A 19,970-nucleotide genomic window follows, 5' to 3' on the forward strand; every position below is an offset into this window, starting at 1 on the left:
TGTATGTATAAAGCAATAACGGTCCTCTAGTTGTATGGCTCTAATAAAAGACTTTCCCCACCACTCCCTCCCCTTTAAAAAAAAAGTTTTTATTATTTATTATCTCTTAAAAATATTTTTCATACAATTTTTAAGGGTGACTTTCCACCTACACCTGTTACAAAATGTTGACTATATGCCCCATGTTGTATAGTACATCCTTGAGACTATCTTACACCCAGTAGTTTGTATCTCCCACTTCTGCACCCCTATGTTGCCCCTCCTCCCCTCCCCACCGGTAACCACTGGTTATATAGAGTAACCTCTATATCTGTGAGTGTATCTTTTTTGTTATGTTTAGTAGTTTGTTGTATTTTTTAGATCCCACATGTAAGTGGTATCATACACTATTCGTCTTTCTCGGATTTATTTCACTTACCATAAAGTCCTGCCAAGGCCATTCATGTTGCTTGCTGCAAACGGCAAATTTATTTTTAATGGCTGAGTAATATATCTATTGTGTGTGTGTGTGTGTGTGTGTGTGTGTGTGTGGAGAGAGAGAGATCTTCTGTCTCCATATGTCTGTTGATGGACACTTAGGTTTCTTCCATATCTTGGCAATTGCAAATAATGTTACTATGAACATTGGAGTGCATATATCTTTTAGAATTAGTGCATTTGTTTTTTTCAGATACATAACCAGGAGTGGAATTACTAGGTCATGTGGTATTTCTATTTTGAGCTTTTTGAGACACCTCTATACAGTTTTTCACAGTAGCTGCACCAATTTACATTCCTATCAACAGTGTACAAGGCTTCCCTCTTCTTCACATGCTTGACAACATTTTGTGCTCTTTTTGATGATAGCCATTCTGATGGCTATGAGGTGTTATCTCATTTTGGTTTTGATTTGCATTTCCCTGATTATTAGCCATGTTGAGAATCTTTTCATGTGCCCATAGGCCATCTGCATGTCCTCTTTGGAAAAACGTCTATTCAGTTCTGCCCATTTAAAATTTTTATTTATTTATTTTAAAATTTATTTTTTCCTGCCCCTTTATTAGTTTGTTTTTTGATGTTGAGTTGTAGGAGCTGTTTATATATTTTGAATATTAATTCCTTTTCAGTCATATCATTTGTAAATATTTTCTCCTATTCAGCAGTTTGTCTTTTCATTTTGTCAGTGGTATCCTTTGCTGTGCAAAAGCCAACTCAACATCCCTCCCCCTTTTTAGAATTCTTCTTTGTGTCCATGTTCTTGCATTTGTCTGTGGAAGCCAGAAGACTTTTATAGTCAAGGGCTTAACTGACTCTGAGTGGTAGCCCCATATCACATACACTTATTTTATCCTTTCTGGGAATTTGTTGTCTTCTTTCCAGTTTTCCCAGTTTGAAAACGGTCTGAGATGTGGATGGAGAATGGAGCGGTGAGACTGCGGGGGGGGGGGGGTGGTTTACAATAGATAGGGTTGAGCTTCCCATCAGCAGCTCATTAAAGGTGTTTGTTGATTTCTCTGCTGGCCCAGTGCTAGCTAGCTACTTATCTCTCCTCCCTTCAGCCATGATCTCTTGTTCTGGAGACCTTGATTGGAAAATGCACTCTGCTATCAGCAGGGCTCTTTGTAGTGTTTGGCTCTGGTATCTGGAGCATTCTGGATGGAGCCCAACATGCTGTGATCTGCACACTGGTGAGGTTGATCCAGTGGGACTTGGAATAACACTTGATGGAGGACTGAGGTAAGGGAGAGGGTGGTAGTGGTGGTTTACTTGCTAAGTCGTGTCTGACTCTTTGTGACCCCATGGACTGTAGCCCCTCAGGCCCCTCTGTCCATGGGATTCTCCAGGCAAGAATACTGGAGTGGGTTTGTCATGCCCTCCTCCAGGGGATCTTCCCAACCCAGGGATCAAACCAGAGTCTCCTGCATTGCAGGCAGATTCCTTACCACTGAACCACCAACTGACGGATTGATCGTTCTGAGACCTGAGAACTGAGCTCTAGAGAGAGTGTGGCTCACTTGGACCTTCCCGCTAGGGTGTTTCTCTTTTCTCCAACAGTATAGGACGATGTAGAAGATATTTTCTTAGCAATGGCCAAACAGGGCTGCAAGGGAAGAGTGTGCTTCTGGCTTGTGGGTAGAAGAAAAAAAGCATGGACCTGGGAGTGTGGCAGACCTGACTCCGACCCTGGCTCAGTACTTGTTAGCTGTGAGGGTCCCAGTGTTCTCACATGTAAAACAAGGCTAATGGCAACAACAAAACAACGCACAGGCTTGTAACAACAATTATACAAGGAAAATGCCTACTGTATAGTGGGTGGTCAGTATATGTGGATTTACTCCCCTGGTGAACACAGGTGGGGCTTCCTGCCATGGAATCCTTGAAGTTGGAGACCTGTCTTTGGAGCATTTGAGTGACCTGCTGGGTCACCAGGTCAGGGGGCCGGAGCTGATGGTGAGACCACAGGGAGGAACCTTTGCACCAAAGACACTCATTTGGGCACTTCTGTCAGAGTGGGGAAGCCTTAATTTGCACAGGAAATATCACATGTCTGTGTCACATGTATCAGGATAGCTGATACTGGTCTCTCTTCTTTTTTGACAAAAATAATCTCCCCTCCCCCACTTGGGTGATATTTAGCAACTCATTTGGGAAAAAGTACCCAAAGGAAAATTTGAAGGAGAAGATGGTCACATCCACCCCCTTTTGCACAGGCTGTTTCTCTCCTTGGCAGTCTTGCAGTGGGAGAGGATTTATGTGATGAGAATGAGATTTTTGATATTCTTTGCAGAATCGAGATGCCTTAACCTGGAAGTCTTTTTGCCCCTTCGGAATATAAATCCGATTAGAAGCTCTTTGTGCTCTGCCACAAGTCATTACACGTCTACATTTTGTTCTTATAAAATATGGATAATGACATGACTCTGTCTCCTAGGAGTTTGAGTGCATTAGCTAATGATCATGAAACCTTAGAAATGGGAAATGCATATGAATGCTGAGAGCTTTTGTAATTATAGGTTTGCATCATTTTGCTTGGCATCCTTGAAGAGGCCTGCTTTCAACATGAGAATACTCGGGTTGATTCCTGTTCTTCTAATTGTAGAGCAAGCTTGGAAGCAATAAACTCAGAGAGTGTTCAGAGCAGAGAAGTCATAGCATCTCATGAAAGCCCTCAAGTAGCTTAGGCTGGAGTGGCTTGGTTTGTGCTGAAGTGGGAGAAGAGCTTGAGATATTGTAAAGTCACCACAATGAGAAAATACCAGTGCCCAAGGATGGTAGTGGCTTCCACACAGGGTTGTAGTGAAATGCTCATGTCCTTTATTCTTGTGACATCAGATATATTATTTTCTCAGCCTTTATTCTAGGCGGCCGTGAACACGCTGTATTGCAGTGGGCTGTTTTGATGTGGGTCACCTTCCTGGATTGTTGAAGCCTCTGGAGTGTAGATACTGTCTTTGTATCCTCTAGAAAAATCCAGATTTTCCTTGATCTCATCAAGATAATTATTTTCAAACTTAAGAAACTCTTTAAAAGAATGTCACATGTGTGAATGTCAGAAATGTGTTGAATACCCAAGTTATAGAACCTTAAAAAAAAAAGAGTATTGATTTATGTGGGTAACCTGACAGTGTGCTGTGTGACAGCTGACGCTGTTTTTATTTCCTTTCAGGCAGTGGCGCTACAGCCGTGGTTCAGGCTGCTCTGTGCAAACCCAGGCAAGAACGTGTAGCAATAAAGCGGATCAACTTGGAAAAATGCCAGACCAGCATGGATGAACTATTAGTAAGTCACAGTGAACGGGATACCGCTGGTTGCTTTTCTTATCTTATGTAGAGATGAGCCGGAGAAGCAGCAGAGGAGAGAGCAGAGGCCACTTGATGTTTTCTCCCATTCGGACACGTGTGTTTTTTGGAAAGCAGCCCACCTGGCTTTTTCCTCCTTATGACTGAGTTGTGTAATATACAGCTTACTTTGCTTTGACAAATAGAATTTTACTCAGGCCTCATAATCCCCAGGTGAGGATGGTCTTGGTGTTGACACTGCTTTATGAAACAAGGGAATAGACTCAGATGGCCTAAGGTCATGTGATACTGAATTGGATGACGGGCTTCTGGCCCTCTGTCTTGTATCGTGACACAAACAGGAATTACTCCCTCAACAATTGGTGGCCCTTCTGGCTTTCATAAATCACAAAATCTCCCATAAATTTCAATTATTAAAAAATACTGCAGGGTCGCTCGCATTCCTATTGGCGAATGAGAAGAGTTTGTTTTTGTGGGGTTTTTTTGGTACAGGGCAACTTGTACTTCTTCTAAGTAAAGTATGTTACATAAATAATTGGAGCTTGTCAGTGTGGCTTTGACTATAGTAGCATTGGTTGGTTGAAGGATCATTTGCTTTTGGTTTAGCTGACTCATTATTAAATGAACAGCTTGGCAAATGGTTATTAGTTGCCCGGCAAACTGTGAAGGGCTTGAGAGTTTAATCTCATAAATATAGTTGTCATTCCGCCTGCCAATTTTCTTTTTTTTCCTTTTGGTCATTTGTTTGAGGATAATGGAAAACTGCAGTGGAGGAGTTAACTGATTGGTTATCCCACCACTAATCCCAGGACAAATATTAGTCCAATAGCTCCATACGAGCTACAAAGTATAATGACAGTTGGCTCCAAATGAAGAGGCCTTTTGTCATAGTCTACATTGGGAATGGAATGTTATTAACAAGAGCCTTTTGTCTTTACTCAGAATATAGCTTTTATTTCAGGCATAATTACAGTACACTATAGTATAAATTAAGTACAAGGATAAAGCTGTACTTTTCCAGATCTGTTTGGCCTTACATTTTCAATCAGGCTCCATAAAGCATAGTTTTCGCTGGGATTGAAACAACAGATTGCTGGCTAAAAGTTCAATTAAAGGAAGGGCTTCCACAATTTAATTAAAAAAAAAAAATTTTTTTTTTTTTGGCATACATTTAGCACTTTCACCCTCCTCAGAATTTCAGCTCTGCTCTGCTCTTACTGAAATTATTACTGCATACTTCTGTTGCTTGCTATCACGGTGACCAATAAAACTGTGTCTTTGTCATCTGACCAGTTTTCAAGGTCACTTTCTGGCATGGAAAAAGCTTTAAACAAACTGGAGAGAGCTGTGTCCTGCCTTTGCCACTTTTTTTTTTGTTTTTAATGTCAAGTTACCTAACAGCTCTGCATGATTTAAAGAGAATTGAATCACAAGATCTCTAAGATACCATTGTTGTTGTTGTTGTTCAACTACTAAGTTGAGTCTGACTCTTTGCGACCCCATGAACTGCAGCACACCAGGCTTCCCTGTCCTTCACCATCTCCCAGAGTTTGTTCAAGCTCGTGCCCACTGAGTCGGTGATGCCATCCAACCATCTTATCCTCTGTTATTCCCTTCTCCTCCCCTCAACCTTTCCCAGCATCAGGGTCTTTTCCAGGATCCCATAAGGACTCTCAAATTCTGTGGCTATACTAAGTACATAATAATTTTTTAAAGATCTTGAAGTATACATTTATCCTTATGTTCTGTTTGGAAATATTACTCTTGAATTTGCCTGTGGCAGTTGTATTGGACTATGGTGTTCTGTTGGAGGTCTCACAGTCATCTTTTTGCCACCAGCAGAATATTTAGACAGAATATTTACAAGGCTTGTACATACTTGTATCTGATAGTTCTGGAACCAGCCTTCAGGGCTGATGCTGTGGTCTCTGGTTTCTGACAAGCCCTCAAAGTTGCCCAAAGTCTCCATGTTTCCCCCCTGCTGACTTTTTATCAGCAGTCGGCTGCCAGTGATGACACCTATGTAAAGGTTCTACTGGAGGCACCAGGACTATTGTCGTTCCATGCCCTTTTTTCTATTACCTGGGACCAAGAACCACATCAGTGTCATTTGGAGTGATTCATAATTTAGCCAGAGCTGTCGGTGTAAGGCCTAGTGCTTTTCTAGCTTAGTGTTTGGCTCCATTAACCTGAAGTTTTAAGATATACAAGTTTGCTTGTTAGCAGTTAATTTCTTTCTTTCATTTTCTCCCTGCTCCCATGCCCATGTTGTGTTAATGGAATATAGTATAATTATCTATTTTTCATTGTAAAGGATGTTTGATTTGTTGCTCTAATCTTTCCTTAATTTTGAGTCTTTGACCTTTTGATGTCTTGATATTTCTAGGGATGGAGGGAATGGCTATGGTTCGTTAGGACACACGACTCCCAGGTTCTCTGCAAGCAAAAAGAAATAGAACTGACAGTATAGGCTCCTGCTGTTGTCAGGCTTTTGTGGTGGTCGAACTCTCGGCACATGACTTGTGCGGAGTAAAGTTGCTGTAATCCTTTCAATGTCTAATCTTGCTGCTGCTTGTGCTTTTATTATCTCTGTGGGTTCACATTTTGGCAGTGTCTGGACATCCGCTATCCTAATAATCCTTTAATTCCGTGAGTGTGTGTGTATTATATACAGGTCAGTGCTCGGCGTCATTTCACAAACTGTGTCATGTGTTAACTGGAAACCATTGTTCTTTCAAGAAACAACGGCCACTGGCATCCTTATCTTGTGGGAGTGTTATGTCATAGAAGTCACAGTTACCAGCTATTTGCTGGCTACTGGAACAGCTGCCTCCTCTGCTGAAGCTCTGTCAACCTCCCACCCCTGCTGTCTGCCCTGCCCCTACCCGCCAGCCCATAGTAAGGCGGGATTTATCCTCACAGGTTGTGACAATGTGATGGCAGAGAACAGTTTGGACAACTGGCCCTGGGCTTTGCTTCTTTATGTGATGGAGGCGCTCAGTAGATTTTCCCTTGGTTGTGGAGTTTATTCACGGTTTGACTGAAGAAGATTTAAGTGGTCATGATTTCTTTTTTTTTTTTTTAATTTATTTTTATTGAAGTATTATGAATTCTGGGCTTCCCTGGTGGCTCAGCTGGTAAAGAATCCACCTGCAATGTGGGAGACCTGGGTTTGATCCCTTGCTTGGGAAGATCCCCTGTAGAAGGGAATGGCTACCCACTCCAGTATTCTGACCTGGAGAAGTCCATGGAATGTACAGTCCATGGGGTCACCAAGAGTTGGACAGGACTGAGCAACTTTCATTTTTTATTATGATTTCTAAAGCAAAGTGATTTTTAGTATCACCTCTGAGAGTGAAGGGTGGAAAAGAAATGTTTAGTGAGATCACTGGTGCCAAATACTTGGTAATTTAAGTAAAATTTATGCTGTTCAAATGAGTACTGTGATATCCTCAGAGATACCAATTATTTGGTAAATACCTGAGTTTCTACGAGCTTCCCCGTTTGCATTAGTGGTAGAGAACTTGTCTGTCAATGCAGAAGAGACTCTGGTTTGATCCCTGATTTGGGAAGATCCTCTGGAGAAGGGCATGGCAACCCATTCCAATATTCCTGCCTGGAGAATACCATGGACAGAGGAGCCTGGCAGGCTACAGTCCATAGGGTTGCACAGTTGGACACAACTGGAGCAACTTAGCACACACACACACATGAGTTTCTACGTTGTGCTCAGGCCACAAAAAGGATGAGATTTTGGTGTATACATGGGAGGACAAAGGCATGTGCTCACTAAAAATTCATTTTAACAAAAATTAGATTACAGCGCCCTTAAATGTTTTCCTTGGCATCACATGAATAGCATTTAACCTACTCAATCTAAACTAATTTTCTATGCATTCTTGTGAATTTTCACTTGTGTTTTTGATTTTGGTTTTTAACTATGTCCTAATCTCTCTGGGTGTGATGATCTTGGTTAATTTTCCAGGAGCTTAGGAGTGTTACTGGTCTGTTCTATATTCTTAACCATCCCAACCTGGATATGTTGATAATGTCTGAGATTTGTTATCCCACATTTGTTGTTAACTCCATGTTTGTTAATCCCACTCCAGTATAAATGACTAATTATAATTAGTTTAACACCCTCTGGGAGATAGTTACAGTTTTAGAGCAGAACTTTTTTAACTCCATAGTTAGGAAAACCTTAGTAGGTACTGGGCCCTGGACTAGGTGGTGGGAAAACAAAAGAGAGTCTTCTTTTTCATGGAGACTGGGACTGGCCAGTGAGTCTCTTCATATTTGCATTGGGTTGGTGAGATGTTTGAGCTAGGAATGTCTTTCTGCACTCCTCCCTCTGCTTGTCTGGAAACAGTTTATCAGATTGATAGGCAGATTCTCTAGTGTGTACCCCACTGAGAAAGTTTTCGCTTTCCAGTAGGAATTTAAAGTTCCCTAAGTGGGTCTGACCCACAGTCATGCAGACTAGTATCTTCTGGTTAAGGATGGCCTTGAGGTTTTCTTGAAGAAGCTTGGTTCCCCGATTTGTGGTCAACCTCAGAGGTCAGGGATGCTACTCCAGGGCACACTTGGCTTCCCTTAAAATTCATTACAGAAGTGAAGAATTAATTTGCTTGAGTCTTTTTCAGTCTCTGTCTCCAGATGACAGTTCCATAGATGTGACATGGCCCTTTCTTTTATTTATCCTAAATCCCACATTTTTTAGCCTGTGGGACACTCTTCTTTAGTTTTACCCAAGGATTGATGAATGTTTTGATTCATCGCCTTATTTGACATTTTGATCCTTAGACTTTAATCAATCGTATCTTTCTCAACTTTTTTCCTCTAGATTAGAATTCTCGTATTTTTAGTCTGTCCTTGGTACTGAGTCACAGAAAAGTCAGTACCATTTTCTCATTCTTTCATATACATCAAATCTTATAGTTTAGTTCCTAGGGGCAGGAGTGCCTTAGGTGTAGGAAAAATCATGGCCCTGGAATTGGGCAAAATGCTTATTTCCTCTTTTTTTTTTTTTTAATTATGTTTTATTTTAGTTATTTGGCTGTTCCAGGTCTTAGTTGTGGCATGATGAACTTTTAGTTGCAGCGTGTGGGATCTAGTTACCTGCCGAGGAATCAAACCCAGGCCCCCTGCATTGGAAGTGAAGAATCTTAGTCGTTGGACAACTATGGAAGCCCCCAAAGTTCTTATCTCTTAAATATAAAAAAGGAAAAAATGTCTAGTTAAGTGTGGCAAATACATGCGGAAACAGTGGAAACAGTGGCTGACTTTATTTTTCTGGGCTCCAAAATCACTGCAGATGGTGATTGTAGCCATGAAATTAAAAGGCGCTTACTCCTTGGAAGGAAAGTTATGACCAACCTAGACAGCATATTAAAAAGCAGAGATATTACTTTGTCCACAAGGTCTGTCTAGTCAAGGCTATGGTTTGTCCAGTGGTCATGTATGGATATGAGAGTTGGACTATAAAGAAAGCTGAGCGCCGAAGAATTGATGCTTTTGAACTGTGGTGTTGGAGAAGACTCTTGAGAGTCCCTTGGACTGCAGGGAGATCCAGTCAGTCCATCCTAAAGGAAATCAGGCCTAGGTGTTCATTGGAAGGACTGATGCTGAAGCTGAAACTCCAATACTTTGGTCACCTGATGTGAATAGCTGACTCATTTGAAAAGACCCTGATGCCGGGAAAGATTGAGGGCAGGAGGAGAAGGGGGCGACAGAGGATAAGATGGTTGGATGGCATTACCAACTCGATGGACATGGGTTTGGGTGGACTCTGGGAGTTGGTGATGGACAGGGAGGCCTGGCGTGCTGCAGTCCATGGGCTCGCAAAGAGTCGGACACGACTGAGCGACTGAACTGAACTGCAGTGATTATATTATACAAAAATAATATGTCATGATTCAGTTCGGTTGCTCAGTCGTGTCTGACTCTTTGTGACCCCATGAACTGCAGCACGCCAGGCCTCCCTGTCCATCACCAACTCCCACCATGACAATAATGTCATGGTTATTAAAATATTATAGTTGGTGATGGGTGACAGATGTGAGCAGAATCATTTCAAAAAACAACTGCCCCAGTGAGGAATGCTGAAACTTGTGACAGAGGGCAGGTTGCTTCCTGGGTCAAATGGCCTGCGTTCTCCACCTGGGAACTGGACTTGGGATAAATCACTTTCACTTCTGGTCCTCGGCCTCCTCATTTGTTCAGTAAGAAAGTATACTCGAAGGCAAAAATGTGTTTCCACCACCAAAAGTTCTATGATTCTATGAATTTTAAAATTAACTTTTAAAATGAAATCCCCTTTTAAGATCATTTAAATAGAAACACTAATTACTAGCAAATTGTGCTTTAGAATTTGGGGTAGTGTCAAATCACTCCAGTATTGTGGTGTAACAATAAAAATTCACTGTAAATTCGTAGGTTTGGGTACACAGAGTGCCATCTGTTTCTCCTGTGTACATAATGAAAAAATTTCTCAGTCTTGAACTAGAAAAATTCTGGCATTTGCCCTTCTCTCCCCGTATCATCTTTATAAAGGTATTTTGCTCTCACTGACAGTATCTTTAAGTAACGTGGGCTCAACTTTCCTCAGAATGTAGCCCTGCTCTAATTTTGCTTTCTGCTGTGGTGTGATTTTGTTGATTATTTCGCTTCTCTTGATCTGCATTTCCTTCCATACTCCCACCCCGCTCCCTACCCTGCCCTCCACAGGCTCCCTCCTTCCTTCCACACTTCCCTTCCTCTCTAGAGGAATGAATTAGCTATGATTTGTAGCTTATTTTGGAGAATAAAGTAGATATTTATTTTGCCTGATGTTCATTTAGTAGAATAGTTACCTCCTATTACTTGACATAGGTTTCTCTCATTCTTTTAACGTTTAATTATAGTGTTTGGGGACCTCTAAGCAGTTTCTCTTGTCAGAAGAGTTTTGTTTTTGTAAATTGAGATTTTTAAAAATTAAGAAAAAATTTCTTCTGGTGCATTTTAATTTAATCTCTGTAATTGTTAACACAATTACAAAATATTTTTGCAAGTCTTTTTATTATAGACAGAAATTATACATTGTATAACTGGACATTTGAGGACATCAGCTTAAAAAACTGGAAGCTACAATGTGTGTGTGTGTTTTGTCTATTGTATCAGTGAAAGTATTTTTCATTCTTTTTGAACTGAAGAACTTTCTAATTAGTAAATTAATGATTCATATCCCAGCACATCCCTTGATATATGTGGTAACAAATTGCATTTGTTTCTTGTAAAATCTTTTATATCAAGGGAATAGCATTAAAATACAAGCCTGCTTTGCTGAATATAGTACTGTTCTGAGCATTTCAGTCTCAAATATCAAATTTTATACTGTCACATGTCCCTTGCACCTTGACTTTGTAATTATTTTCATATGATTTGGTGTTTGTGCTTTACTCAAGTATAGTCCAACTGAGGGCAGGATTAGAAATGGGAAATTTTTGGATAAATTGAAGACATACCATTTTTAAGGAATTAGAGAATATAATATATGCAAAAGTAATTAATTTTCAGCTCTAAAGTTACATTTGCTTAGGAATATGTATGATTTGGCTAGAGAAAACAGTTTTCATTTTGGAAACAATTTAAAAGTTTTATCGTAGCTGATTCAGATAATTAAATATCCTAATTGAATTTACACTTAAGTATCCTTATGCACTTGTTAGAAATGGCTTGCTAAAATGTTCGAACATCCTTTTTTTTTTTTTTTTTAAAGAAAAATAAGGAGAAATTAACATTACAAGGCCACTCAGATTTTTGGACTTTTGTGTGTTTGGTAACAAAGAGACCCAGAACATATGCATTTTCAGAGTAGGAGAAAATGGTGAAAATATTCCCAATTTGAATACAACTTCAGCTGTGTCTCTCTTTTTTTATACTTCACTTTTGCCATCCCCATAGACTTCTGGAAAATGTTATTGCTTGAGTTGAGACAGACGGTTTTATTCTTTCCTATGTTATCATCTTTCTTATTTTGGTTATTTCCACAATTAATTAAGCTGCCTCTGAAAGAGAAGGACTTGGAAACACTGAGGAGAAGGCTGGAGAGAGATTGGTGGGGTTTCTGCTACTATTCCCTGGCAGAACCCCAGACTGCAGTTGTACCCAGGCGTGGGGCAGGGCAGGCCACACAAAACCAAAAGATATGTTTCACCTCCCATTCTCATCTCATTTGGTGATGAAGCCAAATGTAGCCGTGGTGTTGAAAGCTGGCCTGGAGGTTTCCAGCAGCATAAATTGGCCAAAAGGAAAGAGTCTCTGTGTTTCTGTTTTTAATGAAGTCTTCGACTTTACTTTTCCCAGTACTCCCAGTCATGGACCATTAAAGACTCAAACAGTGGTTGATGATAGCTGAGCCTGGTTCAGATTCCTGATGGCCAACTTTATAGCTTTCAGAACCCATGAGGCGTCCTTGTTACTGTTTGCCGAAGAACTTTTTCAGCCAACTCTGCAAGAAAACAGCTCTTCCCCATTGAGTTTGCCTATGTGATTTCAATATCACGCCTTTATTCTTTGCTTTCTTTCCTTGTTAACTATTTCAGCAACTTATTCATTTTCAAGCAAAATTATGTAGTTTTTTTTTTTTTTTTAAGACCAGTTTTTGCAGAAGGCTCATCGTCATGATGTCATAACCAAGCAGATAGGCCCAGAGATGGAAGTTGTGTTCTGTGGGAAGGAGCTATTTACCCATTGTGATTTCTCTGCTGACTTCCCGGACTGGGTTTTCCAGACCTCCACCTCCTCTGACATTTGACCTTTTACAACTGCTTTTTTTAGTTTTGAATACCTCTCCACAGACATGATTAAGGCTGTCACAAAATTCGATTCCTTTTCCTAATTCTTACATGTGTTTTTCCCTGACTTCAAAATACCCAGACCTTCCCCATTTCTAATCTTGTCTTCAGTTTGACTGTACTTGGATAAATAGGTACTAAATCATATAAAAATAATTATAAAACTAACTGGTGAGGCACACAAGTTGATACATTCATAAATAGTACAGGTCAGAATATTTGACTTTTCCTTGAGTAGGTTTTTCTTCCTATTGGTACTCTTGTTCTAAAAGAGGAAGGAGTTTGCTGTATATGTGCCATTTGATTTTTTATAATTAAAAATAACATTTTTTATGATTGAAAATGATAGTCCAAAAAAATATATTGCTTTTAGAACTTTGTCAATCTTTTCCTTCCATTTCTTGGCTGACATTTGAAATCATTGAAGTTTATGGGTTTTTTCCTGCTTAAAAAAAAACATTCAGCTACTTACAGTATTGGGTTATTTGTGAATATGGATGAGATTACCCTTCATAATGATGGTGATGTTATGGCAGTGCAAGCTGAACGATGACTTTTTGAAGAGTGTTTTCAATTAACCTGGTTACCCTCATATCATTTAAGGCGGTGGTCCAACCTTTTTTTGGCACTAGGGACCTGTTTTGTGGAAGACAATTTTTCCATGGACTGAGGAGGTGGGGGGAAGATGGTTTCAGGATGATTCAAGCTCATTACATTTATTATGCACTTTATTTCTGTTATTATTACATTGGCTCCACCTTAGATATCAGGCATTAGGACACAGAGGTAGGGGACCCCTGATAAAGAATTATTTAAATGCTTAGGGGGAATTGTTTATATTTTAAAGATATATTTGGCTATCTCTCACATTTGGAAATATACGTTTTATTTGATAGTATTCATGGGTCACATCCCTGGAGGAGGAAATGGCAAACCCACTCCAGTATTCTTGCCTAGAGAATCCCATGGACAGAGGAACCTGGTGGGCTGCATTCCATGGGGTTGCAAAGAGTTGGACACTACTGAAGTGACTCAGCACGTGGGTCATATATTTATTTTTAAGATGAAATTCCAGTGTGGAAATGTGCTTTTCCACAGATGGAAAATGTGGGAGGTCGATGTTCTCTCAGCATTCTGTTCGAAGAATTGATGCATCTCAGTGCTCAACTGGAAAGCAGTGCTTCGCAGACTTGGCTGCACATTAGAATCACCTGGGAGCTTTTGAAAATTTTCATTCCCAGGCTGGGTCCTAAACCAATTTATTTCAGTGTCTCTGGGGCTGAGAACCAGGCATTGGTATTTTTTAAAGGTCCCGAGGCGATTCCATTGTGCAGCCAAGGTTGAGAACAACTACTTTAGAATAAAGTTAGAAACAGCACCTCCTCAGATTTAACTGCACGTGATGTTGGAACTTGGGTGGGTTTGATTTCTCAGCTAAGGCTGTATAGAATATTTTGCTACCAACATCAGATACAGAAGATACAGAAGAATTTATTTAAGATTTAGCTAAGGTGTGAAAATATGCTAATTTAGTTAAGTATGGTTTAATATTTTGAATGCAGGATCCATTTAAAGCATTCCCTTTCATAAAAGAAATTTCTTTCCTTTCAGTGCTTTATAAATCATTTTGTCTTCAGGATGAAAGAAACGAGGCTTTAAGTTTTCCCTAATTCTTAGTCCTTCAAACTCTTTTTTTGTTTCTCTTTTTTCTGAAAGCTTTGCATAAGTGTATGTTTAGACGTCTTATTCCAAAAACTTTTGAGGCAGTATTCCAAGATACATGAAACATGATAAGGTGGTATTAATATAAATTAAACACAGGGTGAAATAATAAGGGAAAACACAGGTGAGGATGATGTAGAGTTAGAAATGAAGCGAAGAATTCATGGCCCAGTTACCTGACCACGTGTCACAGGACACTTCTTGAGCCAGCAGGGCACAGAGCACATTTGTTAGGAGATCTTTCTTAGGGAAAGGTGTGTGCTGCTGCTAAGGGCTGTCTCTGTGCCTCTGAGACTTAGTAGGGAACTTGGGACATTTGAGATTAGTGATCAGTGTGGGGATGCTCACTCGGGAAGCACGGAGACATCGAGAGGGTGACTTGCAACATTCACGTTAGGTGCTAGACCTTCTGCAAGGAGTTGTGTAGATCTCATTTTGCTTATTTCACAATAGTCCTATGTAGATGGGATTATTTTTTTTTAAGCATTTAAAAAACATGGAGTATAATTGCTTTACAATGTCGCTTTAGTTTCTGCTCCACAATGGAGTGAATCAGCTACATGTATACATATATCCCCTCCCTCTTGGGCCTCCCTTCCCCCCAACCAGTCCCACCCCTCTAAGTCATCACAGAGCATTGAGCTGAGCTTCCTATGCCTTATAGCGGGTTTCCAATGGCATCATTAGGCTCATTTTACAGAAAAGGATACTGAGTCTCAAAGAGACTGGGTGACCTGCCCAGGTAGCCAGTCTGTGGTCCATGGCAAAGCCAAGCTTCCAAGCCAGCCGTGACTTAGCATGTGGCCCTTCTTCAGTGGCTCCTGCTGGCTCACATCCCTGTTAATCATGCTTCCTGCTTATTCTCAGTAACAGTAATAGACAAAAATTTGGGGGGAGGTAGGACAAAGTCCATATAGCAATATTTGAAAATTGCTCATAAATATTCAAATTTGTTGTTGTTCAGTTGCTTAGTCGTGTCCAACTCTTTGCGACCCCATGGACTGCAGCACACCAGGTTTCCCTGTCCTTCACCATCTCCCAGAGCTTGCTCACACTCATGTCCATTGAGTTGGTGATGCCATTCAGCCTTCTCATCCTCTGTTGCCCTCTTCTCCTCCTCTGTTTCATGTAACAGGCGTGTGTCCTGCCCTGTTTTGGCAAATTCTTCCAGGTTGGCCCAGCCGCAGTATGTGGGTGTCCCTCTTTGATCTACCTGCCTCCCACATTGCTCCCAGCAGAGATGCTGCTGTGACTGCCACTTTGGTGTTAGCAGATGGAAAGACCTTTTACTCAATAACCCATTTTAGGGTGGCTTTCCCACTCTTGTGAGATATCACTTGTGCTGCGAGAGGAGATCCAACTCTTCAAGCCACAAGGAAGCTTAAATACTGTGCCGTAGCTTGGTTTGGCACTTGATGTGTCTGAGTCTGATTTCATGGTTCTGTCAAGGGAGCCACTGAACTGTGTGTGCTCAGTCACTCAGCTGTGTCCGACACTTTGCGACCCCATGGACTGTAGCCTGCCAGGCTCTTCTGTCCATGGGATTCTCCAGGCAAGAACACTGGAGTGTGTTGCCATGCCCATGTCGATCTTCCCAACCCAGGGATTGAACCCAGATCCTCCCGCGTTGCAGGTGGATTCTTTACCATCTGAGCCACCAGGGCAGCCCATGAATACTGGAGTGGGTAGCCTGTCCCTTCTCCAGGGGATCTTCCCATCCCAGGAATCGACCTGGGGTCTCCTACATTGCAGGTGGATTCTTTCCCAGCTGAGCTAATGGCTATAGTTTTAGCTAATGTGTTACCTGGGTTTCAGAGGCCTGTGAATTCTTCCAGTTTGACCTCATGCTTTTTTCTCCCTTTGAAGCTTTTACCCTTTCCTGTGTCTGTGAAATTCAAACCACTTTAATCCCACAGTCTCTGATTTCCACCTTTGCCTCCTGCCCCTTCCACAAGGTCTCAGTCACCCTGGCAGCACCACCGGCCCGCTCTTCTCCGCTTCCAGCCCCTGGGCCTTGGTTCCAACCAGTTTGTCTGTGCTCTTTACTTTCACATCCTCTCCACCCAAGGGCCTGTCTGCCTGCCTTCCACCGCTTTGTCATTCAAAGTCTGGTTTCTGGACCTGCAGCATCAGCCGCAGTTAGAAGCCTCAGGCCCCGCCCCAGACCTACTGGATCCGAATCTGCATTTTCACAGGGTTCACAGGTGATCTCTGTGCACAGATTTGAGAAGCGCTGCTCTCGGTCACACGTCTTCCATGGATTGTGTCCTAGATAAGGGAATAGAAATGAGCCCAGTCATTCTGTGGGAAGAATTGGATAAAAAGGTGTTCTTGTTTTTTGTTTTTTTCCGTTCATTTGTTCACCTCTGGACAATACCTTGATCACTTCTAGGGATAGGAAGAAATGCGTATGTTTGGGGATAAATGGCTTTACCTACCCATATGGGTCAAGTTAAGGCATTGGGAAAAGCTTGGATAATTAGTTGATAGACTGTTCCAACAAGGAAGGATTCAAATAACAACCATCATCACTGTGTTGAAAGTTCTGTGGAAAGAATATTTGAATCAAGAAATAAGTTATGTTTCAAATTGTAAAAAAATAGTATATACAATTGTTTTGGTCTGTCTGGGCCTCTAGAACAAAGATGCCATAGACCAGGTGGCTTATAAACAAACTTGTTTCTCACCGTTCTGGAGCCTGGGAGTCTGAGGTTGGGATGCCACCATGACTGGGTGGGTGCCCTCTTCCAGGCCACAGATTTCTCTGCTTCTTCATGTTGAGGAGGCAGTGAGCTGGTTCTCTGGGGTCTCTTTGATAAGGGCACTAATCTCATTCATGAAGGCTCCACCCTCATGACTTAATCACCTCCCAGCTGCCTCACTTCCTAGTACCATCCACTTATGAATGTTTCAGGGATGCAAGCATTCAGACCATAGCAAAATTATAAATACAGTTGACCCCTGAACAACGCAGATTTTAAATGTGGAGGTCCCTTTATACTCATTTTTTTTTCTGTTTAAATACTGTAGCCCTACAGGATTATGGTTTGTTGAATCCAAGGACACTGAGGAAACAAACCTTGGATCCCTAGGGAGGATTTTCAACTGTATGGAGGCTTGGTGCTTCTAATCCCCGTGTTGTTCAAGGGGCGATTATGTAAAAATTTTGTATCTCTCTAAAAGGCAGCTAAACAAAAAGTTTATGTATAAACTAAATTAAGGATTGGATAGGCCACATAACACCTATTTTTAACTTTTTAAAAGTGCATTTCTACCCCATGGTGGAAATATTACTTAATATGGGGTTCAGTGAAAGGACAGGTCATTTCCCGAGGGAGAGTGACCAGTGTTTTTCCTTAAGGCAGGTTTCATCATGTCTTTACACATTAGCCGCTCCACTGCATGGAAAGGCTGTGCAGTAAAATGGATGGTGTAGGAGTGGGGGATACGGACCCCTAGCCAAGTGACGAAGAGGGCAGCGAGATGATGAGTGGTCAGACTGATGCAAGTCCTGCGTCTCTTCTCAGAACCTACCTCCTCTTTGATCTGCCCTTACTCAGCTCCCGCAGGTCTGTTAGTAGCAGCAGTATCCATGTCTCTTCTTTCTTTCTTTTCTTTAAAAATCCTCAGGATTTTAAACTATCTGGCTGTTAAGTTTAAGGCCCTGAATTTTGAGGGAATAGAATTTGGTAGATTATATCCATATGCTACCTAAAAGAGTTTCTCCATAGGTTAATTAAAAGAGTCCCCTTATACCCCCGGGTCTCTCCCTCTCTCACACACACACCCACACAGTTGTTCGCTGCTGTGTCAGAGAACTTGATCCCCAGGTAGGAAGTGATACTGGCCATCTAAATACAAAGGTCTTTAAAAAAATGTGTTTTTCCAGGCTCTGACCCACTTTGCTTCCATGCAAAGAATTTCCTTTCATAAGAGCACCAGTTGTTGACTATATGCTTTAATGATTTAAAAGTTTGGTGTTAGAAAACTAGAAAGACATTCATTTACATTGGCTATAAAGCTGAGAATGTAGAACACCCATACTTTGAAGAAACATTGTTCTCATTTCTGTGAACAGCAGGGGCATCTGTTTCAACTGGACCCTACCTAGAGCTGCAGGCCTTCAAAGTGGGCCATGCCCACAAGGAGCAGATGTTGGCCACCTGAAATAGAGGTGCTGGGCGACGTTCCAGTTCTCCTTCAGAAGTCTAATGGTATCGAAACCTAACACTCGAAACAGATGGAAACTAGAGCTCAGGTTTTAGATCTTCTTCAAAGGACAAAAGGTGCAGAATCGTAAAGTGTTAGATTTAGAAAACCTGTGATCAGTTAAATGGATTAGGAAAGTGATAATGGGAAAGTGTTATTGTGTAATGAAAGGAAAATAGACGAATAGGTGATTTTTTTTTTCTTACGAGTCTATCCATGATAAAAAGCACTTAAATAAGCGTGCGTATTGAGATGTGTGTATATGCTACATGTCATGATATTTAGGCCAAGTTAATTGACATGTAGGGTCGTCTTAGTAATTTGAAGATTAAACTAATGCTGGATATATAAAGGTAGTGTATAGATGCACAAATATACTTTTATTTCATCATAAATACATAATCATATAAGTGAGCTTTCTGTGATGACTTAGGTTATTCTGGTGGCTTTTGGTCGGCACCTTGAAATTGAGTTATGCTGGTTTGGTACCTTTGACTGAGGGTCAGCATTCGACTGGTTTTCATAGGAGTCACCTGACCTGGCCATAACGAAACAGCAAACCAAAACCAACATGAACTTGAGTATTGCAGAAAAATGTGTCTTATGGAAGTTGCTCATTTGTTTGAATTCAGAGCTTCGTGGTTTCGTCTCTTGATAAAACTTTTTCCTCTGCAGCAGTGTTTTCTAAGCCATGACCCACAAAGCATTATTTTCCTGCATTGTTAATATGGATTCAACTATGACAGCTTATCTACTGCAGGACTTCTCAGAGCCTTTGACAGTAATATAGCCTGTGACGCTTTTAAAGTGAGATATAGTATCTGATGTTGCCCAAGCTTATTTCATTTTACCAGCTGCGCCTCCCACCACTACTTTTTTTTCTTGATGGAATATCTCCCAGGGAAGATAATTTGGAAAATGATACTCTAGCATTTTTACATGTAGTTTTTCATTTACTGTCTTAGCAGACCTGAGAAACAGGAAAAAACTCTGTTGTCCCTTTTTGGATGAGGGAGGCTCTAAGAACCACTGGAGTTCATGTTGGTGCCTAGACTTAGGTCTCCTAGTAGCTCACCCATCTTTCATCTCTCTTAATGCTTTCAGTTCACGTCAGAGACACTTATCACATGTGGCGGGCAGGGGAGGAGGGTTATGTGGGCTGCGTGCTGAGCTGAAGTTTCTCTGTCCCTCGGCTGGTCCCCAGGGCTCTGTGGTCTCCTAATTCTAGAGACCTCCCTAATAATTCTAGGGAGGCCTCCCTAATTCTAGCAAGTGGATGATGGCGATTGAGGGAGTTAATTCTCATATGTTGTATATAAAGTAATGATCTAGGCAGCCCCACCCCCTCACACTCGCCCAGGTGTGCTATAAGTAGGAACGTTACCCAAATACTCAACCGGGTTCGCTTGATTTTACTTCCCGGTTT

General features: G+C 41.2%; 1 protein-coding gene across 3 annotated transcripts in view; it reads left to right on the plus strand.

Moving 5' to 3' along the window:
• Positions 1–19,970, plus strand: part of STK39 (serine/threonine kinase 39) — a 307,047-nt gene that overhangs the window by 61,483 nt on the left and 225,594 nt on the right. For all 3 annotated transcript variants that reach the window (XM_061135654.1, XM_061135653.1, XM_061135655.1), the window contains exon 2: positions 3,647–3,759. In XM_061135654.1, the coding sequence (XP_060991637.1) occupies positions 3,647–3,759 (113 nt within the window). The remainder of the gene's footprint in view (positions 1–3,646; positions 3,760–19,970) is intronic.

This window comes from Dama dama, chromosome 33 (genome assembly GCF_033118175.1).
Source record: "Dama dama isolate Ldn47 chromosome 33, ASM3311817v1, whole genome shotgun sequence".
NCBI lineage: Eukaryota > Metazoa > Chordata > Mammalia > Artiodactyla > Cervidae > Dama > Dama dama.